This window comes from Vanellus vanellus, assembly GCF_965231255.1.
Source record: "Vanellus vanellus genome assembly, chromosome: 12".
Lineage (NCBI taxonomy): Eukaryota > Metazoa > Chordata > Aves > Charadriiformes > Charadriidae > Vanellus > Vanellus vanellus.
In genome coordinates, this window is record NC_138917.1 from 4,781,608 (window position 1) to 4,807,164 (window position 25,557).

At 40.1% G+C, this 25,557-nt stretch overlaps 2 protein-coding genes across 3 annotated transcripts in view; one reads left to right on the forward strand and one right to left on the reverse strand.

Moving 5' to 3' along the window:
- The window catches only part of ADAMTS18 (ADAM metallopeptidase with thrombospondin type 1 motif 18), a gene marked incomplete at both ends in the record, with an annotated part of 78,936 nt that extends 54,499 nt beyond the window's left edge, over positions 1-24,437 (reverse strand). Inside the window, 3 exons of one of the 2 annotated variants that reach the window (XM_082489191.1) lie at positions 21,906-22,222; positions 24,095-24,173; positions 24,336-24,437. In XM_082489191.1, the coding sequence (XP_082345317.1) occupies positions 21,906-22,222; positions 24,095-24,173; positions 24,336-24,437 (498 nt within the window). Of the gene's footprint in view, positions 1-21,905; positions 22,223-24,094; positions 24,174-24,284 lie in introns of both variants that reach the window. The other variant, XM_082489190.1, reaches the window with a different exon arrangement.
- The window catches only part of LOC309676955 (hypoxanthine-guanine phosphoribosyltransferase-like), a gene marked incomplete at both ends in the record, with an annotated part of 114,956 nt that continues 113,834 nt past the window's right edge, over positions 24,436-25,557 (forward strand). The window contains one exon of the mRNA XM_082489621.1: positions 24,436-24,717. Within this exon, the coding sequence (XP_082345747.1) occupies positions 24,436-24,717 (282 nt within the window). The remainder of the gene's footprint in view (positions 24,718-25,557) is intronic.

The following is a 25,557-nucleotide window of genomic DNA, read 5'->3' on the forward strand; positions in this document are numbered from 1 at the left end:
TATATTTCTTGCCTCTAATGTAACAAAGCTAAGTTCTGAGATAGCAGATGAGCGCTTGTTCTAAACTAGAAGAGCTTCATGGCTGTGGGTTCCCTGTTTGCGTACAAGGCATTTTCATTACACACTAATTAAATTAAAAGCAACAGCTTGGCTGTATGCATATTGAAGTTACAGGATTTTCATAAACCAGATGCAAATAATGAAGTAAGAAGGATAATAAAATGAAACTGAGAATTAAAACATATGAATAAATGAACTGCAATGTCTCTGCTAAATGTAACTAGTTAATACTGACTGACGCAAACTTCAATTATAGTTTGTACAGGAGACAGGAGTATCTCAACTAAATAAAGTGCTAAAAACTTTGCATGTATTGTCTAAGGAATACTATTTACATCCAGAATGCTTTATTCAGGGTTATGAGTATATACATAAAATTAGGTGTTAAAAAAGAGGTCTTAACTGTTAGCAGCTAAACCCATGACCACAGAAATCAATGAAATCTATAAGATTAGATGGGTGTGCATGTACTCAAGATGCAAAATCTTTCAAAAGGAAGAGTTACATGTAGTTTCACACCCATTAAAATAGTTCCAAATATTCATGCAAAGTTTTAAAGCACTTGACGAAAGGCCAACTGAAATTGGCATAGAGCTTCCCACAGATTTCAGTGGACATTGATCCAAGACTTCTGTTGTGTTATTTCCCAACTGTCCAGCTCCTAAAAAACACAAATCATTGATTGAAACACATCTTAACGAGAGTTACAGCACGTAAAGTACAGAGACATAAAGTACAGGTTTTCATTCTACTTAAAACAAGTAAAAATGTAAACTAAGAACTTCCTTGGCATATAAAGAATAATAAGAAGAAATGACCTAAGAACTATAGTTGCTGGTTATTTAAAATTATCTGAAGGTCAAAAATGCCTATGTATGTGGTATTCACATTACAATATTGTTGGAATCATCTCATGTCACAGCATATTCGAGTCTTCTCTCATTCAACTTGCAGTGAAATCTCATGAAATTATCTTAGCTACAGTTCATTTTAACCAAAGTCAAACTATTATTTTCTGCCCTGATGCTCTGCTAAGTCTCTGGCACTTCAGCATCACAAAGGAAACACGAAAGACCTGTCTCTACCACCAAAGAATTCCATTGCTGAAGGATGGACCCCCCTAGCTCAGATGTCCACCTGTGGGTTTTGTCTGCCTGAACCTTTCCCATATTGGAATAATGAGCATCTTAGAAGCAGAAAGAGGGTATGATGGAGATCCAGAGAACATGAAGCTATGCGCACAACTTAGAATTACCTGACAACAGCCAGTAGTTGCCTTTGGACCCAGACTGGCCTCTAGTATTGGGCAGATGTCAATTTTCAAATACCGACATACTGCACTGCGTGCTAGAAGAAGGGAGAGGTCTCCCCATAACTCCTGCGCCTCTGCTCAGATTCCACCACAGACTAATGAGGAGATGAGCCTCTTCCCTTGCGTTTTATAAGCAGATAATGGTCATCCCTTCATCATCATCACGTAACATGTAGTTCATGGCTAGCAGTTTGGAGAACAGCTACAGCAATTTCAGATCTGCTTCAAATGCACACTCAGGGAAACTCCTATGGAGATGGCAGTGCCCTGTGCATATACCAGCAGCCTGATAAAAAATCCTGTCAAGACAGCAGGAAAAGTGCCACCTGCTTAGAATAGGGTTTAGGTCAAGCCTGGAAAATGGGGTGAAGATATAGTTTTCTCTCACGTGCCAAGGAATCCCAGGAAGAATAAAGTCCTGTGAAGTTTGCCAGCATTCACTTCCTGGATTCCTCTTTCTTTCAAAGCGAGGATATTCATTCAACCAATACTAGTACAAGGCTGTTCAAAGCCATCCTGCATCATGTAAGCAACCAAAATAAATTATTGTTTCTTTAGAGAAGGTGTAATGAAGCAGACTCACCTTTTGGGATGGGTTAAGTTGGTAGTCTGAAAAATATGCGAGACTATAACCTTACTACAGTCATAAGCAAAACTACTTCCAAGAATTATAGCCAGCAGTGCAGTACAGCCTGACCTGGAATTGTAGATACCCGATATCGCTGACTGACTTTTTGAGAGATGGATTATTGAGCATCTCTCAGGTTAGGGTCAAAATGTCATTGCTCTGGAAAATATAATCAAAATGAGCAAATTAAGATGTGAAATTGGGTAGAAAAGAATGACAAGCAACCTATCTAGCAAAGCAGAAAGAAGGAGCCGAATTGCAGAAAGTGTTGCTGAGGTGAAAGATATCTTTACCCTCGGGAAGCATCATGAGCAAGCAGCCAAACCAATGGCAGTAAATCATGGTAATTAAAGAAGTTCATTCCCTCTCTGCTATGACCTACAGCCCCTTTTCTGGGTGGTAACTGCAAAGGGGACAGCAGCAGCTAACAGAGCCGAGGCGTATTTTGCCTTGATGTGCTGTTTCTGAAGTGCCCTCCGAAGGGCACTTCACAGAGATGCGCCCATGTACTGAAGCACTGGGTAAATTAAACAAGCTTCTGACGCACAGCGACAGGGACATGATCCATGATTCTCCAACAAAAAGTGAAAGGTCCGGACCTTAAATCCAGAGACAAGTTTTTAAATGACAGACTTTTAAAGAGTGTTAAGCACCCAGGAGCTCCCATTAAGCTGAACATTGTCTCTGCAAGCACTTCCAGAGTGCTTTTATACCAATTTGGGAAAGAAAATGTTCTGGGAAACTAGTGAGAATGGACTCTCATGAGGTTTCCAATAATACACATGTATTATTGAAGTCAGAAGTCTCAAGAGTAAAACTCAGAGCATGTTCATTTTTGATCCTATCCCAAACCAGGCAGCACAAAGGCATGTGAACACACTAAATGAAAGAGAGAATTTAAGTTAACTAAACTTTTTCCCTGGCTTTTATGTTTGCCAAACAAATTCACTCATCCTTCAGAAAAGTATCAAGTCTGTACATGGGCAGTTACTGACGACTACTCCAGATTCAGAGAAGTAGAAATATAATGTTTTATTGGACTGGGTCCTTGGCTGATGAGAATAACCTCAGCAGACTTTTACTGATTTTCACCAGACTGAAATATCTGGCTCTGTACCACAGCAAATGTTTAGGTTAAGTTAATGGCCTTTATACACATTAAAATATTTTTATCCTGGAGGAAGCATTACAATCACTGGTTGCCTATTCTGACTTGAGAATTGTACAGCAGATCACATGATTCTTTAGGATCTAAGTGACTCACAAAAATAACTCAATTTATTCTGTTTTCTAACATAATAGAGATTTCTTGCAAATGTAAAATGTTAAAAGTTCTTGACAATATAGCATTTTATTATCTGAGGATCTGACAGAAGGAGAGTACAATGTTTAAATTGCCCGTCTGAGTTAGTTATGAAAGACTACTCTGTTTGGTTGCTCAAAAGAAGTGCTATGCAGAACATTCAGCAATTATTAAAACAAGGTAACAAAACTGCATGTCTTTAATTATTCCTATATGAACAAAGACAGTGTTATCTCTGAATAGTGCCTTTGTATTTCTGCAGTTGACTGAACTTGTTTAAAACATCTTTATGCAACCCTCTGTCAACATATAGCAAATAAGGAAATATTCTTATTTGTTCCTCCACTTAAGGTAATTGAACCAGTCACATTGGTATTTAAATATATTAAACTGGTATTTATTGCAGGGTAATGAGATATTCTAGAACTAACAGAAATTTGATTGCTTTGCCACAGATTAGTGGCATGCGTGTCAGTATGTGGGCTCCCTCATTTCTCATGTTTTGGGGTTGTTGGTTTGGTTTTTTTTGGTTTTTTTTTTTTTTTTTTTGAAAAACAGAAGTAGGCATAATAAGTGAACAGAAGAAAAATATTAATGTAAACTACAGCATTATGACACTAACTATACACTAATAATATTTAAGTGCCAAAGGTTTACCAAGTTGCACTCAAGATCACTTCATTAATGATTCCATCAGTGTGGCTCTTTGGCTTGCTATAATGGTTCTGGAAAGCAATTAGCTAAAACCAACAGCTCGAATTTAGGCTTGGTAGCTGTACAAGCACTTGGGTATGGCCTGTTTAAGCAAATCCCTGCAACTGTAAGATAAAATCTAGGTATTTTATTACTTATGGCAGTTCCGAAATCCATCACAAAGCAAACAGGAAACAGCAGGATTGTTTTATGAATGCATTTATGCTTCACTTTTCCTAAAAAGAGGCAGCCCACTATTTGTCATGTGCTGTCTTACAGTTGATTAGTTACTTACATCACGAATAACAAAACAACTGACTTCAGAGGGTAGCTTAGTTCATCCCATTATCTAGCAACCCACGTAACTGAGTGCACAGCTTAAGAGAATCCTTAAAGTGTGAGAAGAGGTGTATCTTTCGGAAATTTTAAAGTATAGAAAATGCAGCCCTCCCTGTCCTCCCATTCTGTGTAATGGCACAAAATAAAAGCACCATTTATGTTCCTCCTAAATCTCTGAAATGTGACTTCAAGATACCTAGATTTTTAACAGACCTTCGGACAGGGCAGAATTTTACCCTAAGGATGGTTGACTAGAAATTATTCATGCTACTCAAAGGATTAGGTGCAATGAAGACGTTCTGGCAAGATTCTCCTCCTCCTTTGTGTGCAGGTAATTGATTTTATATAGATGGAATTCAGATGTACTAATATTCTAGAGAAAGTGCTATAGTTGTGCTATACTGCTATAGTTGTGATAAAGACAAAACCAATCAGAGCAGGGCATAGTGACACAGAAAACAAACAACTTAAAAAAAAAAAAAAAAAAGAACTGATGATAAACAACTAAAACCAGAATTTGGAAATTCTTTTCCATAGGTACTTAGTATTAACAGATGCTTGCTTGAGTGTTTCTGATCAGGAACATTCCTCCCTATCAGACGCGCAACTCCAAACATTAAAAGTCATTAATCAGGCCTTGCAGGAAACAACACTATAAACTATGAGATTTTTTTAAAATAATGATGACTGGCTTTAGTGCTTTATTTTCTTTCTGATTTCTTGAACCATTTTCAACTGAGTTCTTAAGAGGTTTTTTTTGCCCTTTATGATCATGTGTACTAGAAACAAACTTGGGGGTTTTCTTAGTGAAAACACAGCTTTTCCTGTGGTGATGAGACTTTGGCAGCTGGACCTTTCAGAAGAACATTTCACATCATGAGTGAGAGTGGCAGACAGGCCTGAAAGACTCCCTCTCCCTTAGAAGATACCCCGTTGAAGTTGCAGCCGATAGACACTGGCCCAGTGCACTTGGACACCACATAGGGCTAGCTGATGGTAAACCCTTTGCTCTGTTCAGAGGTCTTGGCTTCAGAGTGACTTACACTGACTGCATCATAGCACCAAAGCAAACACTCTAGACATTGGTGGTTTGCTACCCATACCCACTTTTCCCCAGTGAAGATCCTCCAGATAAAAGCTTCAGCCTGGCAGAGCTGATGCAAATGAATTTGAGGGGGCAGAAGATCTGAGCCTGTCTGACCTGGGATAATTTGCATTCAAACAAAATAAATTCAGCTCAATTCCCATAGCAATTTTACTTTGCTATGAATAGCACAGGCAGCTCCAATAACGAGGAGCTCGGGTTACATCTGATTGCCAGCTGTATTGCTTACTAAGAAGTTAGGTCAGTGGTTCCCAACCTTTTAATTTTCCTTGTTGGAGTATACATTGCTATGGATTAGTTACATGAGAGAGTGGTCACAAGCAACTCTATAGGGAGCAAAGTATCGGCTTTGCTCATATTCCACATACACAGACATATACATATGTTGAAATATCTATGTGGGAAGGAGAAAGGGAGGGGAACAAAAGAGCTTAGGCCATTAAGGGAATGGAAAACAAGAAGCTAAGATGGCCCAAGAGTGAGAATGTCAGGCTGGCGCCTGGGTTATCTGGATTAAACTCCCAGTTCTTCAGCAATTCAGCTTCTCTGTTCCTCGTTTCCCAGTTTTATAGACAGGGTTTTGTAATCAAGCCAGTAAATGCTCAAGAGAGACTTGTGAAGGCTCACATTTCACCCCAGTTGGGTTGTTCTATCAAAATTCCTCCATCTTCCTCACTTTAAGCCACAGCCCCAGCCTGAAGGATGTCACTCCTTGAGTTGTGATCCAATGACCAGTTGCACTAAGCACAGACAGTCACAGCATATGTGTCACCCAGCAGGGCTCCATGCTGGCAAGTGCTGTGTTCAAAGACAGTCCTCAAACATGGCTCTGCCCATGATCTGTCCCTTGTCACATCACTGGATGGGCTTCTTCCATGTGACCCCACTCACGGGAACAACATCACTACATGGTAAGTGACCCAGAAATATGCAGTCACATTCACTGGAGTGCGAGAAGGTGGATAGGTTTGCTCATAACTAGAAATTCCCTTGCTATAATGCTTTCTACTTTACACATGCCTAGAGAGAAAGTGTGGTTATTTATCATCACTGTGAAAGAAGCAGAAAAGAATAAACTTCATCTGTAATCTCCTCTTTGAAACAGGAAAGCAGCCTAGGTATGTTTGAATAATTTTTTCTTTCCCCCCCAAGAAATGGCAAATTAGTAAAGCCTTGAGAGCAATTCCTACTATTAAACCTGAAATACAGGGCAGCATCATCCTAAAGTTCCACTGATTTAAAATAAGACCTCACCATTTTCTCACTTTTTCACAACATTAAGAAACGTATACAATAGCAACTCCATGTAACTTTAGATAAGCATACAAACATCCTTAGCATTCAGATCGTAGTTTACAATGAGCATTTGAATAAGAAGATAAATGTAGTAACTTACATCTATATTCCACGTCATGAAAAGCCTCGTGTTTGTAGGCACCATTTGCAGCCACGAAACCTGCCTTCACAATATTATATTGCCAAGTATACCATGGGCCCAAAGAGTCTTTGTTTTCCTACTTATAGCCAAATGTTACCTATCAGCAGTGCTCAGACATGCTGCACTAATCCCTGTCCTGCTTCAGAACTGTGCACACTCATTCACACTTCTCTCTCCCACAAATTAGCCCATGTTTCTATTTTAAGGGAATGATGCACAAAGGCGAGCATGCTGTAAGTGCACTGCTGGTGTAGATGTACTGAAATTAAAAGCAGGAAATCTGGGTGGATTTGTCCCAGACTAGAAAATTTTTCTATACTATTATAAATGAAAGTTTGATGAGAAATAATTTTCAGTACAGTTTTCCAACTACAAAAATCTCTATAGTAGAAATAACTGTGATCGCATGCAAAAACTGCCACAAAGAGGTCCTGGTTTGGTATGAAATAAAACATCGTGCTGTAATTGTCTTCTTAAAATGAAACAGTAATACTACCTTAATATTTGTGCAGATTTGCAGCATAAAATGAGGTAAATCCATTCTTCAACCCAATACATCAATTTACATCTCCTGACATCCTGTCTACTGAGAGGCTCAGAGTACAACATACAAGTCTAAACCAGTATTCAGAGTGTTAACATAACAGTTTCCAGGTATTCAGATCCATGTTTGACTTGTACTTACTGAATAGGCCTGCAGAACTAAACTGGTCATGAAAGGTTACACTGATTTTACCGTAAGCAGACTTCAGTATAAGCCTATGAATTACGTGACCGTTTAGCAGGGATGAGTCTTAACTATGAAAGATGATGTGGGAGCATTTACTTACAGCATTTCATTGAAGAAATCAGTTCTATTATGCACCTCTGAGAATCAGAAATGAGAACAGAGGACAAAGAAGAAGATGGAGAGAGGACATAAAGGTACTCATTTCTATGGAGTCTCACAGAAACTGATCCAAGAAGGGAGGCCTTTGATTCCTGTGCCAGCAACCACCATTTGCTACGATTTTCAAGCAAGTGGACAGCATTTCTTTGTGAAAGCATTTGGACAGTAGAGTGTTTTCAGCACACTACCTTACGTACTAGGCTCTCCAAAAATAGTCTGTGGAGCACTAAAGATCTAAGTAAACCTGCGATGATCTCTGTGATCTCAGGAAATAGGAAAGAAAAAGTGACAAAGGGAGGGCTGTGCCCGAAAGCAACTTTTTCTTCTATGAGATACTCTTCATATTAAATTGGTCCAAGAAATCTAGAAATCTATTGCCACTGATATTGCCACTATGTTAAACACTAAGAGCCATCTTATTGAAATAAAAATGCAATAAAGTCAAGGGAGATACAATTATATGGAATTTGTTGACAGCTCAGCATGCTTCAAAGTTATAAAAGGATGGTTAAAAAAAAAAAAAAAGCAATCAGCAGAAGATTTAGGAGGCAAAATTTCCTAAGTAGCCTGACCTTCTTTCTGCAATGAATCTACTGAACAGTAGGTTAAGCAAAGGTCAGGTTAAGTGTAGGTTAAGAAAAAAGCTCCAAGAGGAATGTGCTGTCAGGGTCACAGAGGCTCTGGGACATCAGGGAAGTGAGAGTTACAGAGACTTCAATCTCATATGTCGTTCCCAGTCCCAGGGCCCGAGTGTGCTCTCTGCTCTGTCCTGACACCATGGAACACAAGACCTGAGTTCGCACCATGCCACCCTGCAGCCAGTGGCTGCTCTCTGTGGACTTCAGGCATAACTTGAGAGAAGTCCTGCACAGCTTAGCTGCTGTTGTATCTTGAGCCCTTACTAAGAAATCAGGATATACTTGGTGTGCTGAGAAGTGCTGCATGAGTCAAACAAGTAGTGCGTCAAAGCACACCAACTCTCATAAACAAGAGATAGTCTACTTTCACAGACAAGAATTAGAAAATTGAACATGAGAAGTGAAAAATGCAGTCCTCCCATTCTGCGTCTCTTTGAAGCTCCACGTTGCTTTCACAACCACCGATTTATCATTCTCAGATTTTAACTTCTCTGCTACAGCCTGTCCTCCAGCCCCTGTCCATCACATTAATGTATCCCTGACTTTTCCTGAAAATACTGTGGCTGCTCAGTGGCTGCTAAAGGGGCACTGCCTGCCAAAAGACAACTGGCATGAAGGTAGTCAAGCCCTATTCATGCCTACACTTTTTCCTACGTAAGATTATATGGTACTTCCAGGAGTTAAAGTGCAATCCTGATACTTCTCGGTGTGAATTTGCCCAGCTTAATGTGTCGTGACTAAAGATGTGACTGTTCATGCAATCCATCTGGATCATCAGTCATTTATTCCACCTTTTCTTCTTTCCAGGTGGTAACGTAAACAGAGGAAAAGCCAGAAGGACCTCTTGTTGTGAAACATTTCCTCTCTTCACAGCATGTTACACTATACACTCCTCCCACAGCATAAACCCAGCAGTGTTAATGTGCTATGGAGGTAAATTAGATACAAATAGCACCATAGGGAACTTAAATATTTTGAACATATACCATATAATCAGGAAATGCCCATGCTCTTTACCTGTCAGGAACAAGGAAATTGAAAGCTTTGTAATTTTAAACTGCCCATCAGTTGCTATGAATCAATCAAAACATCTTGCTGTGGAGACCTAGCATGCACAAGAACACTGGTAAGATAAGAGAGGGTTTAAACTACACTCCCCATCCTGTTGGAACAGTTTCAGCCCAAGATTCCACATTTTCATCAACCCTGTCCAGGGCTTCACTTTATAAACCTCCACTGAACTCCTTGAAAGGACTAGAATAGGACACTAAACTTTCATATTTTTTCCAATTATTTATACTATTGCCAATTCTCACAAATTTCACACATTTAAAATAAATTTGATTTTGTTTTCCAAGAGTAAATAAAATTTATAAGGTAATTTACAGACTTACAGTGACTTACTCCTGTAAAATGAATTAATGTATAATGACAGAAGTCATACAGGTCTGAGATACATCCTCTACATTATCATTTTTTGCAATAACCCTACATCCATCCACTTACTACAAGAATCAGAGACAAATCACATCAACCCACTTTAAAATTTAACTCCCTTCCTGGAAGAAACATGACGGTGTTGATTTAAATGATAATTACTATTTTGCTAGCATGTAATGTAGTTATTGAATGGCAGAAGAGACAACAGCTGTAAAGAGCATTGCCTTCTGCAACTTTATGGAAATACAAATGTATTAATATTTCACAAACAATGGACACTGAATTGCACTGTCCTTTGTAAAATCAAGATTAAAGAATTGGCACCAATTCACTGCACTGGTATAGATATGTATGTATGTATATAAAAAACTTCTCTTACTTTTTAATGGCAAGTAAAATGAAAAAGTCAGGTACAGAGACTAAGCTGTCATTAAGTGCATGTGGCATATCCATGGAGGTATTTTGGAGCATGTGGGCACCATTTAGAGCAGGCTGATGGTGAGCAGGAAACAGACCCATGGGGAAATGCTCCACAACTTCTTCTGTTAAACCTAACACAGAAGTCGGGCTGTGGAGGTAGAGTGACCTTTTCTATGCCTGAATGCTAGTTTGCAGAAGGCAGACCTTCATTCGGGGTGAACATTTCCTTCCGTTTTTTTTGTTGTTTGTTCCCTCCCCCCCCCCCCCCCATTAGAGCATGTTCCTGATTTTTCCAAATTGTAATCTTTAAAATGATTAAATAAAGCATGTGAACAGCCACAACAACAACAAAATACACTATTCCCTCAGCCCTCAAGTTATTTCTAACTAATTTAGTATTGTGGTGCTATTCTGTGGACCAGAAAGCTGGTTTTCAAGAAATGCTTCAAAAACTACAACAAAAATAAACTTCTCATGGCACTACAACCCAAAAGCTGGGAACCTGTAAATAGAACTGGTGCAATATTCATAGGCCAAGAGCAAAGTCCGGCACATTTTTGATCCCAGCTTCAACTGTCTATGGTGATCTACCTGCCTCTCTTTCTGATACGACTTCTGCTCCAAATTGTCCTTTCATTGGTATTTCATCTGTCACACAGGCTGATGCAGAAAGCAAGCCTTTGTCACCATACCGTTAGTCTGATGTTCAATGACACACAGCACTGGTGTATGCTGTTCTGTCATGGCTCCCACCCTGTATTTGGGTTCACGCATGATCCTCATTAAGTGACACTGGCAGGACTCTCTGTGGCTCAGGCAGTTAAAATGACCACCCAGGACTCTCTGGTAGGCAGAGGAATCACAAGAATCAGAGGAATCAATTAACTATTTCTGTAACAGACTACATGTTCTCCTCTGCCATTATGTGGCTCTCCTACCGAGAGCAGAAGATGAATGAGGTCTTGCCTCCAACAGGTGTTCCCAGGATGGTGAGTGATAATACCATTGCACGTTTTTGTAGGTCAAAAACTGTGAGGTCCGTCTCCTGTCTGACAAGGGAAAGAATCCTCAAAAGCTACCTTCCTCTTTTATCCCAATGCCAGACTTGACTTTATCAGAATTTTTTTTCGGGATTAGGCCAAGAAACCTCTTTATATTTACTCTTGACTTCATACTTTTTGGTGGCCATCGTGCTTCCTTTGCTCCTTCATTGTCATAATACTCTGGCAGCACAGCAGAATGAAATCAGTTGGCATTAGTACACTGAAACCTATCTGGCAGCCGCAGGCGCCAGATGCCAAGCACTTCAATGCATTTTCTAACAGCAATAGCAGCAGCTGGTTCTCTGGGAAACTGCCTGAACTCCTGCCTCATTTGACTCCTGGCTGTTACTAGTCCAAGTGGCCCATAAAAACAGCATAGGGCTGGTCTGCAGATGGGTTTCTTTGCCCTTCACGTAGGCCATTTTCCTCCATCTCACTTCTGATTCAGTGAAAAATAATTATATAGCACCACCTTGGATTATTTGCAAGATGTGTTTGGGGTTTACCAGTAGAAATGGACATGCTTCACTTTCTTGACGAGTCAGTGGTCATTTTCCATTTGCAAAAAGTCTTTCTAAGCCAAATAGTAATTGTAGTAATTTTTCCCAAAGAAGTGGTGTGCCCTCTTGACTCGAGGGCCAAGATGATGCAAGGAGGAAGAAAAAAGAACTCTCCTGAGCCCAGGTTCTGATCCCAACCAGTCCGCATAAAACTTTTTACCTACTACAATCTTTAGATGAAGCCTATAGACCAGCAAATACCTGTCAATGACAGTGGAAGACATTGTTCTGCAGGAATCAGCAGACATCAGCTACTCGCTTGTGTCTCAGCCTGGAAATTGTCCTTTTTCTGCCCCTTTGCTCAAGCTTTTGCTGCTAGAGGCAGGATAACAATCTGATCATCAGTATGCGATGTTGTGAGTGCAAAAAATATCCACACAGCCTTCAGCATGGCTTCTAGCATAAAGAGAAAATGGCAAACAGAAAAAAAACCTGGGGGCTGGGGATACTATCGTGGTAGGCTGGTCTCTACAGTGATTTCACAGACATCCACTGCATACAATATAACACAGCAGACTATATGGAATGATCCTTTGTCCAAAAAAGTAGCAAAAAAGTGCAAAAGTGACAGAAGCACTTTTCTTGTCCATACTGTTATCATCCATAGTGGACTGCAAAAAAACTCACCTCGGCCCTAGTGCAAGATCATTATTTTAACCTTTAATTTATACTTGCATCTAACAAAACAAACAGCATAACTTTGTCAAGCGTTAACACGAAATGAAACTAGGTAGCCACATTTTTAGAAGAGTTTAAACTTTCTTCTCCAACCCTGTGTCATGGCATTTATACCTATCCCTTACGATGACCAGCTTATACTTAAATTACTATATTAACTTGAAATATATCTTGAGATTTAGTCTAGCCTAATTTTAAGACTTACTGTTTTGATGACTTCTTCCTAAAAGAAGACTGAGTGTGTGGCATAAGACAAGCCTGCTCAAGATCAAGTTATTTTTAAATGCTCACTCTCTTCACTGGAGTGCAGTAATTTGCATGAAGAAAAAGCAAATCTGGTTTTAATTTCATGATTTAAAAAAAAATAATTATGTTCTGGTGTTATACAAATTTTATATCTCATGGCAAAGAAACTGCAGATCTGAAGAGTAATCCACATTTCATTAGTTTGTGTATTCTGCCACAGAATATAATATTACGTTCTTAAATTAGTTGGAAGCCACACTGTGCTGCAGAGTATAAAAACAAAAGTGAGGGCTCAAGCTAGGTCAAGCATATTTTGTATAGGTCCATTAAAAATCTCATTCCATTAATATTAATAAAGATGTTGAGACACAAAAGTCCCTCAATTAACATATATTAGGCAGGCAGGCACAAGCATTCAAGTGATCCCACTGTGAACAGCAAGAATCCAGTCCTCAAAGAATAAAGCCATGAGTGTGCTGTGTACATAGTGGGGCAGCTAGAAATGCTAATGCCACAGAAGAGTGAAAAGGCAACGCCCTATTGTCTGTGCAAGTAAATATCACTTTATTGCCTCAGCTTCCTCTTCTATTAAGCAGGTTTGTGCTGGGCCTTGTTAATTCCAGTAAGAATAACTGCAAGACCTATTATCTTTGCCATCAAGCTTTATTCTTTTACTATTTTTTGGCAGGAACTAGCTGGGTTGCCACATATGAGATTCAGGAAAAGGATTTTCATCTGACTGTACAACTTGTTTGTAGATTTCCCTAGCTTATGAACTAACATTGTAAAAAAGAAATTAACTTGCGTGTTCCAGAAATTACTCTGGACAATAATGGTTCCCACGGTACTGAGCTTCAACCATCAAGACTCATTCACTTGCATATGACCTGATTATTTGACATTTCTTCACCCTCATTCTTAGTGACTTCCGAGCATGATAAACAATAAAAGGTTACTGATGTCAACCTATTATGAGCCAGGATGCTGTTCTCCTCTAACACACAGTAAAGCCAGTACTGAAGCTTAATTAATACATGTTTGTAAATTGTGCTGAGCTGCAAGGCATTAGGATTTCAGGTTTCTTCTGTAAATGTTTACCTCGAAGCTTTAGTCTATGCTCTACTGTCTGAACCAAAGATAAGTTCTGCTTCCATCAGCTATTCACATAGCTGGTCAAATCACTGTCAGAGCAAATCAATAGGAAATTCCTTTAGCATACTGTAATTTATGGTAGACCTGCAGCAACAGAATTGGGATTAAAACGGGATAAGAAAAGGCAAGAAAGAACCAACATTTCTGCTCCCAGTGACATGATCAAAAAGACAGAGGAAAACCTTGTTTGTAATGTAATTATCCATTAAATTTCAATTCAGATAGCATTTAAGAGCTAGTCAGAGCCTTCCTAACACAAAAGTGTGGGTTTTAGAAAAAAAGATACCGAAGTCTGAGTTTCAGCTGATAAAACTCACTGTAGGTCCACTGCTAGCTCCCACTGCAGAGATAACTAAGATTAACCCCTTTCCTGCCAGCTCACTGAGAGAAGACCACCACAAAAGTGAGGCACACAGAGCTAACAGCTTCCGTATGTGGTCAGGAGTCAAGTCAGAGGGAACACTTCTGATGGCTAAAAAGGCTGCTGACTTTAATGTGGCTGCTGTCAGGTTATCACTGGACACTGCAATTTCCAAAAAGAGAAAGCAGGTATTTTCTAAAAAGTCCTGGAAAGCTATATATCTGTAAGTCAACAACATTACTCATGCTCGGGAGAGAATTACATCAGATGCAAATAGTTCTGAAATCATCTTAAAGAATTGACCAATATATTATTGGCATCACAGTTCTGGATGCCTTCGTCTAGCATAGCCACAGCTTTCATCTTGCCCCCATCCACAGACCGCAAATTTCAAAACCACAGACATTGAAAACAGTCTTTAGTCCTCCATCCTTCTCCCACTGTTTGCAGTAGTGGACAGCAGTCCCGGTGATCAATCTACCATCTCTTTTGAAGATTAGAGGACATGCCATGCATCAGAAACACAAACCCTTCCCTAAAAAGTTGCAAATTAGAAAACATTATCTTAAATATCTTGTAGACTTAAACATAACTTTGACAAACAAAAACTGTAGGTGCCAAAATGACTGAAGGACTTATGGAGCTGGTAACAAACTCCAGTGACCATCCAGACTGGTTACAACTGGGCAGCCTACATTGAATTAAAGTTCCCAACCGAGTACAAGTGTGCAAATCGCAAAGCTGTCACCATAATCAGGGCACTGGTTTTGCAGAGAGGCTAAGGAGGGAGTAAGCTTGGGGAAAAAAAAAAAAAAAAAAGTTTAAGAACAGTTTTGATACCACTGTTTGCTCAAATTAAGTGGACTCTGCGTCAGGGCCAGGGCACAACCAAGATACTCCTGTGCTTCCCACTCACTCTACTGCTGTGTGTCAGGTACAGAGCTTCAGGAGTGGGCTGCTTGAGTTGGACTAGAACTACAGTTTCACAGACTGTCATTGTGTTTTGGGTAAACAAAAGCCTTTACAGCCCAGGTCTGCAAACCTGGTATCTTCCTTAAACACTTCCGAAGTGCAGGAAGAAGGGGAAAAAGACAGAAATAAAGCCTTGTTCAGGTTAATTATTAGTGACTGAAAGCTTCTATTAGTTATTAGAATCTGCCTCTAAAAAGATAAGTATTTCAGATGTTCAGCAGTTCATAGCTGTCCAGAAGAGAATGAATATGTTGCATCTCGCAGCAGAGATGGTATGGTCTAAATGAAAATAGTGGCGCTTAAAATAAAAATCCTCATTTACATCAAAGACATCCTGTTATGAAGAGGTCAAGTCTGTGCAGACAGGTCATCCTTTCCTGACCCTTATGAGGGCATTTGACTATAAGCTTCTCTCTAATGGACTAGGGAAAGTGTGGGAACTAAGCTTTTTGGAAAGACTTTGCTACAGCAAGAAAAATGCTGATGTTTCAAGTATAGAGTCTACTAACTCCTTTAGAAGTTATGATAAGACTGCTGCTTAACAAGAAAGGCCAGGATGAGTTGTCTATCTGTTGACAAATGGACAGCACTCTGGAATTGCTTTAAGGGTGCAAGCAGTAGTGCTTGCAACAGCCTGAAGTTTGGTCCAAAATACACTGACAAACAGTCTCCATGTTCTTACTTCCAGCTGAGCAATAATGGAGCAGGCAAAAATGACTGAGAGAATCAACTCCTGTGGGCCCTCTTGCAAGCTCTTACATCTACAGCCCACTGTGTTCAGGCTGATGGAACTAAAGTGCTCTCAGTGACAGTGTTTCCTCTTTGTATATTCAAGGGTTCCAGGTTGTTTGGTTTTTTTTTTTTTTTTTTTTTTTTTATATAAAAATCTGGAAGAAATGAGACCTCTATTATTTTTCTGGTCCAGCAGAAGCAGATTTCTCGATCATTAATCCTCTTGAATTCTATTTCTTACCCATCAGGAATCAGTAGGGTAAAAATACCTCTTTGCCTTCCAGAGCTAAAGCCAGAGTTAAACAGAAAGCTTATCAGACATATATGGAGAAGGGCAATCAATAATCTAATCACACAATTCATTCCCCATCAGCAGTCAGTTCAAGGCTGAGACCAGAAAGAGTGGCTTCAAGAATATGGCTTCTTCTCATTATGACCTCATTTTCCCGTAAAAATTTTTCTTTTTACCTTTACCATATCATGGAGCAAATAATGGCAAAGTGTCCATCAAAACAGTGGACAAAACAATGATCTTGTAAAACACAAACTGTGTTTTATAAAGGATGAAGATGTAATGGTGTGTGAATATAAAGAAAGTCAAAGAACTCGTATGCCAGATGCTGTTCATGTTGTGCTAGTGTAATGGCAGAAAATGTAGGATTTGTGTATTGACTTGTGGATGGCCTAAAAATAGTTTTGAGGATGAGTCAAGTCATCAGTTCTGTACTTAGTTGTTCTTCAAGGTCCCACTGGGCCAAATTTTGTCCTATTTTTACAGCTGTAGGTTTCTAAAGGAACCTCACTGCAAACAGCAATTATTTTGTACTTTTACCAGCAGTCTGGCTCACTGATTTTGATGGGAGTTTGTCTGCATAAGAATCTTGGGATTTGTCTCAACATATTTAATTGGACTTAAAGTGTGAGCTCTAGGAAAAAGAGGCTGTTGTTAGCATGAACTTAAATAATGCTAATACAGGGTGCAATTAAATGACTACAAAGAATGGGTACACGAGTTGCCTTGCCTGCCTCTTAGGTGGCCAGACTGCGTTAAGAAGCTTTAATTTTGTGGCTTCTTTGATACTTTGCTCAAAGTCCTGCCCTCAGACATGCACACACAACTTCCACTGAATTAATACATCTCCTGTTTATCTCTCAGTGCTACATCTAACCCTTTCTCCAGTCGTAGACTCCTCTGACAGCTTGGTGAGTGTAACATGATTCATCCTCCCCTCCTCTTTCTCTTCCCTTGACTAGACACTAACAAACATAACAGAACTTGAGACAAGCGAAAGAGGCCCCTTATAATGAAAGATTCAATCACATCTTACCAAAAACAAAGAAGGGCACTAGCTAGTGCATGAAGCTGACTCCACTCTTCTAATTGAGGTACATAAATAGAAGGGAGAGAATGCCCCACATTCACCTCTAGTGTAAGCAGGTGCAGTCTCTCAGGCCTCCGTGCTAGTCCGTTTGTTTAGGGCTGAATTTGGCCCCAACAATAAGACTGTGTATCATACAGTTTTAAAGGACCTGATCTGTTTCACTGAACTGCACTGATTTTCTCTCTGACCCAAAATACACATGCATGTCTCCTCTGCGATGTAATGGTAGGAGAGTTTCTTTTTGTTGTATGTATGTTTCTTTCCTCTGGGCACATATTTTGCACTTGCTGTGTACCCTCACCTGTCTCCTCCACCAAACAGAAGCAACATCCCCACAATTTCTATATAACACACTACTCATTCATTATGTTCACTATTTTCTATGTTGTGTATTGTATAATGTAAATTTGTTCAACTTTGTAAGAGAGAGTTCTTGTTCACAAGGGAAACACGACTTCTGCTCCTAAATGCACAGTTATAAATTACTGTTAAGAATGTCTCTAGAACCTAACTGGACTACTGACAACTCTGGGGTCCTCTTGTATTCTGCCTGATTTACTGTGTGACTGCAAACAACTCACTTTATACAAGAGATTATGTATACATAGACCTAACATAAGCAGCCCATGAGGAGACAGAAAGGAGACAAAAACTAGCATATAAAGAGAGACAAACAACACACAGTTTATACACAGACTAGGGAGACAGTAGTAAGACTTTTAGAGACAATGTCATCATAAAAGTGGAGTTAAAGATGGTGTACCCACCATAGATACCTGTTTTTAATGCAGAGGAGATAGGACAACATGCGGGTGAGGCAAAAGGAATGAGGTGGGAATACCGATACAGCCACACTGATTAAGTCCTAAAAACAGTTTCTTACTCTAAGAGTGGCCAGCACCATCTCCTTCAGAAAAACTGAAGCCCCCTGCGTTCTGTGGATTTGGCATAGTCTGCCCAATTAGCTAAACGCAATTATAAGTAATAATATATTATTAAATACTGATAGCAATAAAAGCATGTACTTAGAATAAGTAAGAATTAGCTCGAGTCAGGAATTTGAAAAAACAATTGAATTTGGGAAGAATGAACAGCTTGAATTGAAAAACGTAAACAGAGGATGAAGCAGCAAGACAAACCAGTGGCCTGGATACATCAATTGGAAGAGCACAAGGGATTGAAGGAAACTCCAAGAAGTCATGCTGGAGTAACAGAAGACTTTTATTAAAAGTAATAATGAATATCAGTGGAGAAAGGAGTTGAAAATTTTGCATTAATTTCTGTTTGGGCCACATTAAGGTGATGCCAAAGACAGAAACTTGGTTTGTACTTATTAATATAAATGAACTTATTGACCCAAAATTGTACAAGTTAAAAAACAAAACAAAACAACACAACCCACCCCTGTGAGTGAGAATGTATTAACAAAATATATGAAAATGAAAAAAAATAAAATATCACTACTTCTTTGGAGGGAATATACACATTTTTCTGAAGGTGTACAAAGTACATCCGTCTTTTGAGCAGTTTTGATAATATGACTGAGCAAGTCTGTGTGATGTACAACATAAGCCTACATTTGAATAAATCCATCATACTCTTTCATCATTAGGTAAGTATGATGCTGCTACTCAATGCCTGATAGTGAAACACACACTTAGGAAGATCTAAACAAGATTTCTTGCATACAAGTTCTTTTCATTAAAAAAAAAATTAAAATAAATTCACAGCTTCCTTGCTGCATAACAGATGCTCCAGCAAGTAAAGGATGCTGACTGAAGGAGGGAAGGGCAGAAGACAGATGAAAGCAAGTTTCCTGTTGAAAATCAAAGCACCTAAACACTTTGACGATAAAAAGGCAAGAGACGGTACTCATAGAAAACTTGTACACTTTCTCCTAAAATGCTAGCTTGATGTATTACAGTACTTATTCCAATAAAGAGCATAGACCCAGTTTTGCGTTCTGATGCATCAAGAAAATTCTGTTGACTGACAGAAACATTTGGTCTCAAATCAACAAATCAGCATAAAAATGTGGGGCCATTCTGCCAACTAAGCTATTAAAACATGACCAAGCTACACACATCTCTTAATAGATCTATACCAAAGAAACAAACTCTTGCTCCTTTCCAGTGTTAAGTTAAGGTCATCCTGCCTAACAAACCATTTCATATAGACTCTCTCAAAAGTCTACTCTGCAGGCAACGGCAGATAACAGACAGCTGAATGACTGCATACTCTAGGTCATCCAAAAAATTAGATCAAAGAGTCCCTGTAGTCTATTGAAATGCAGTTGCTTCCAAATCACATTGTGGTGTTCCAGGCTTGAAAGAATGGGTCACTGCAGTTTTATTGTAGAGAAGCTATTGCTAATGAAAGGAACAATGGAAAGATTAGTGCTACCAACCATATAGAAGAAACAACACTTTCGGTTTAATTGCAGTGAACAAAGCAAATAGGAAAGAAGGGCAACCAAGTGACAAAAGTAGTTGGCGCAAAGAGGATATAGAAGCTATTCACAAAGTTCTCTTGATCAGAGCACAGCGTCCAGACTTAACATACGATTACTGAATTTGGATCACAGTAAAAAATGATGTGGTTGTCATTACAGACAGCTGATGACACGTTTTTAAGAAGGCAGACTGAGAGACTAAGAATACTGTTGATGAGTTGCCTGGGATTCATTAGGTGCACTGAAATTAATAAATGGATAGGGAAAAAGGAACAATTACACTTTATTTGCGATACCTACTCTGCAGGAGATTATTATAAGGTTTACTTCACTTACCAGTTTAAAATAACAATTTAAGGTGAAATCTATTGAACTGTGGAACTGATTAAAGAAGTTCTAATTCTAATTGAAGATTCTAGATGGTGATAATGTAGGTACTGAAAAAGGTTCTGCCATAATAAATTTTTTTCATGCCACAATATTAATTCGCTTTTGATCAGTTTCTGGATCTTTTCTAAGTGAAGCTTACCAGTCATAACAACCTCTATGTCGAGACAGTGGTAAAAGATCCATTTCAGTCTCAGTTAAGATCACCACATTCTGTTTTTCTGTGACCTAAGGCAGACTTGAACCTTCCTTCTCCAGACAAGACTTGACAAGCCCAGCTTCCCTTAGCTCATAAAGCATGTTAAAAAACAAAACGCAACCAAACACGGGTGATCACTCAAACTATAACTGTTACATGTAGGTAGAACACTTCTTAGAGGAAAAGACAAACACTGCAATAAGCAAAAACAGTTTTTTTCTGAATAAATATGGTAAAAGCTAGCAGTTGTTTCTGCAGAAGCTCCATTTTCACAACTAAGCACATCCGATATTAACAGTTCGGCACTACAAACACAACTTAAAAAATAAAAGAAAAACAACTTAAAAAATAAAAGAAAACTACATTCCAGTTCCTGGCACCTGCTCCATCTATAAGATACTAATTCCTCTAACTTGCCCAGAAAAAAAAAAGTAGAGCATTCAAAATATAATCCAGACTACTTCAACCAGTTATCAGTATTCAACAGCTCTTCCTAATGAACAGTCTTCTCAAGTCACTGATTACTATTTCAAAGGAAACACTGGATGTCTCAAGTGCTCCTTTTTTGGTCCCGTCACACAGTTTAATAGCCCTTATGGACAAGTACCTTTGCAAAACAGATTTCTAGAGGGTGACCCAACATATCCTCTGGACCTTAGTCGACCACAAAGCATACAGGAAGCTTCATAGACCTAACACTATTAAATGTCACTGCTTTAATCTGCATCCATAGGAGATTGCTTTGCAAGTGCAACAGCTTAAGCCTAAAAACATAAATAGCTATTAATGCTGTAGATTATTCTTCCAAGTTATATCAGTAAAGACTTCTCTGCAGGCAAGGAGCACTATCAAACATATTTTGAAAGAAATGTTTATGCGTAATAATTTTTCATGAACTTGGATGACAGCCATAATTGGAAAATATGCAATGATAATATTTAAAACATTCATAAAAGATCAAGTAATCAAGACTTATAAATGCAAATTGTCACAGGAAACGAAGGGGAATTGGTTCATAACTCCTGCTGAGCTAGGAAATTCACCCTTCCTTAAAGGAATTGACAAACCTCGGGACAAGATTTTTTTTTTTTCCCTCACAAGCTTGTGGATTGATTTTCTTTTTTTCCTTTATTAATAGTAGTTCACAAAGGCAGGAAGAGCATTTACTTAAGAGCAACCAAAAACATATAAACTATCACAAACTGTAACAAATGAAAATTGCTATGGTATAATTACTAGGACTACCAGCCAGTTTTCTTCCTGAAAGACTGTGATCAAAAAAATACAAAGGATGTGATATAGTTCACTGGCTATAACTAAACCCTCTTCTGTTAAATGCAATAGCAACTAGTGGTATTAGGAAAAATCACTAAATGGTGTATGGTATCGTGAATATTATATGAATTACATACCTTCAGCTACTATCCCACGTATGAATATACTTTCAATGCTGATTTGTTTTAAATAAACACTTACCAAGCCTACACATGTAGATATTGCTACCGAAGAGGTGCTATCATTCCTTATAAATCCCTGGTAGAAACACTGCTCAATTTCATGTTCCTGAGAATTTGAGACTCCATCTTTCCCAAGCACCTGGACAATAAAACTGTTGCTTAAAATGGTCGAAGGTTTAAGTTCTAAGTGAAGTTCCTGTCCAAATGCTGAAAATTTGTAGTGCAAGGAACTCTTTGAACTCTGAGTTGATCTCTTTCTCCTAGTACTGTGCAAAACATCATGTGAAACGTACGATCCACTGGAATCCACTTTGACAGGTGTCACAAATACATAATCTGTAACAATACAAAGTTAGCCATCAGCTTTTGTATCCGACAAATAAGGCAAGTGTCATTCTAACATGGTAAGCTTCAGGCTTTCACTATGGCATGAAGCATTCCCTCATTTAGGAAATGGCCTGAAAGCTCTGCAGGCTATGTGCGTATAGGCTTGACTGCATAAATTCATCCCTGTAAGTCACACAGGCTCTCAAACAGTGTTTGTTTCCTTTCTGCCCCACTGAGAGGCACAGACTAACTAGCATAGCTGTGAACATTCCCACAATCACTCTTCTGAAGACATTTGTCATCACCAGCAGATCTGTAGATTTTCCCCTCCCCCTGTATTAAGCGCTGTCAAATGTGAAGGCTGTTCTGGTTTGAGAGTTTTTTCCTTCCTAAGAATGCAGCAAATATTGTATCACTGTAGGGGTAACCATGACTGAGACTTTGTAGAACTGTACCACTTGTTCAAATGGATTAAAGGATTAATTTATTAATGCCTTAACTGAGTGAGACCTCATCTCTTTGTAGTGACTTGATTAGACTGGGTTTCAAATTGTAACTGACCTTCAGCAGAAAGAGATTACATCCTACCTAATAACCTTTAGCCAGCCATTGCTAATTGCACGTCAAAGTAGTTTATTGTTTTGGATAAAATATGTGAAAAATTACAAAACTATTTGTGAGGAGAAGACTAAGATCTACTCACAACCATCTAAGAACTGAAAAACTAGAGGCCATGATTCAGCTAGCTGCATAAGCAGGTGCCCAGCTTGAAGTACATTACCACTGCTGTTGATCCAGCCATACAGGGATTACTTGTATCCTAGAGGCTGGGTCTGAATTTTAGCCGTTTGCTGAACTAGGACCTTTGCACTTATTCCTGGTTATATGAGTAATGATGCTGAATAGAATGCTTCCCAATCCCATTTCATTTTTGAGCTGTATTTCTCTGTGAATACTTAAAGATGTCCACACACTTGACACTAAAACAATTCACTTCTCTTCCTAAATTGAAATAACACTTAAAAGAAGAACACCCCCTCCTTCTAGTGTTGTAACAGATGTTGCAAAAACTATCAATCTCTTCGCCTGAATAGACTATATTGGACACACATTAAGCTGAAAACATAACCAGTGATAGGTTGTTTTTCCTTAGCCAGTGGAAACAATACATCAAGAACTTTCACTTTCCTCGAGTGGTGTTAATCAACGGCAGAAGTTGAGGATGCTAAGCAGGCTGGTGGCCAAAAAATGCAAGCAGCTGCCGGAGAGAGGGAATCCCCCAGTGAGCAGACGATAGGGTGCAAGAGTTTTCTTTTCCGCACCCTGGTGTAGTTCTCTATTGTACTTTGTTCCCACTCGCACCCAATAAAAAGCATATACTGCACTTCAAGCGTCCCAAAGTCATCAGCATCTAAGTGTTAGTCCCTGCAACCTGGGAACAAACAGCTCCTGAGCTCTCACTCACATGAGTCCTGTCTCTCCAGGTTTGTTTTCCCTTAGCCTGCATTGCACGGCTTCTTCTGCTCTTCCACCCAAATCTTTTCATTACTTTTGTCTTATTGCTTCCGTAACAGACACATGAGGTTTTGTTGTCATGGCTCCATACACATTCATTTTTCTAATCACACATATAAACATGGATGTATTTACCATCTCATTCATTTGCTTTGCTGTTACATATTGTTCCTTTTAGCTTTTGCACACTGGGCTTAACAAGTTAATCTCTGCCCATAGTTAGCTATTTTACAGCAGCCAACTTGCTTTCACTGTATGTTCCCCAAACACTGTGGCTTCTTCCCTTTAAATGCTCAGTCCACCAAAAAATAAAAAAGCACCCATGCAAATGTTCATATACACAGACACAGAAAGAGCTATACAAACCATGATTCAATTCACTGATGCTGTCACTGGTTAAAGTTGCTGCATGAAACATGCAACACAGGCAGCACAGCTGAAGGGTCTGCAAGAGAAAAAAAAAAAAAAAAAAGAGAGAGAGAGAAAAGGAGTATTGGGCAAGATTTACTTGACAAGGGAAGGCAGAAACACAAGGCACCAGAAACTGTGCAGTAACCTGGTATGAAAGCACACTAGGCGACTGCAAAAGAAAGTGCTCTCGACCTGCCTTTACAGTGCTTCCAAGCCACGGGAGAGCCGGGAATTGCATGGAGCTGCCGCCGAGAATCGCAACAGGTACAGTCCAGACGACCAGCAGGAGACAGTCCATGTTCCGCCGCGCACCTGGCGTGCTACCTGCTCCCCGAAGCGTGCGGCGGGCCGGCCCGGATCCCCCGCATGGTCACCTGGGCTCTGCCCCGCAGCGGCTCCGCCGGCCGGCTCGCAGCGCCGCGCCCCCGCCGTGCGCGGCGGCGGAGCCCATGGAGCGGCGCCCAGGTGAGCGCGCCCTCGCCGCCGCCGCCGGCGCGCACGCTTTAAGCCGCCGCCGCCGCCGCCGCGGGGCAGCGCTGCCTCCGGCGCCGCGTCTCGGCGCGGCCGCCGCCCGGGGGGCGACGCGGAGCGGAGCGGGCGGGACCAATGGGGAGGCGGCGGGGCCGGGCCGGGCCGGGGCTGGCGGGCGCGGGCGGGGAGGCACCTGGGAAAGGGGGTGGCGTGCGGCCCCCCCGGCTGCGGGGGAGGCGAGAGGGCGGCTGGGCCGAGAGAGGGCACACCTGTGGCCATGTGCAGAGAGGTGGGGGGCACCCTCCCTGCGGGGTGCGAAGATGGGGGGGGGCGACCCCCGGGGCTCAATCAAAAGGAGCAGAGCGTTCGTGATGATGCTGGGAGAAGCGGAGTCCGGCATCAGTCATTCAGCTTCCAAAGCACCATTCACTTGGAGAGAGTATGCTGTTATTTTCTATTATTTTTAAAGGTAGCTTCATGGGAAAACAAACAAACAAACAAACTAATGAAGCAAAGATTAGGTTGCCCAGGAAGAAAATACAGCTTTGACAGCCAAGACCAGTTACACCGATGTCCATAACGGAGCTGACTTTCACACAGAGGCTTACGTGTATTAAGCCAAATGCAGCATTCGGGTCTGGTCTCGACTAACCTAGTCTGTGCTATTTGGTTACACTTTCCCTTCTACACAAAACTTCAGTAAAGGATCAAAGACTTAAATAATCTGAAAGGAAACTGAAGTATTGAAGTGAAAGGGACTGGTCCGGGCTGGAAATCAATACAGAACTTGTTTCTGATGGTTTTGGCTGCACTTGGAGAAATGTCCCTCACCTGTTGATCTCCCTTTTGTGCTAGAGTGTTTTCCAGTATGAGCCTCAGTCCAATCTGACTAAAAATCTCCCTTGTCCCAGGGTCACACCACAAAAATGAACGGTAGCCGTGTCAAT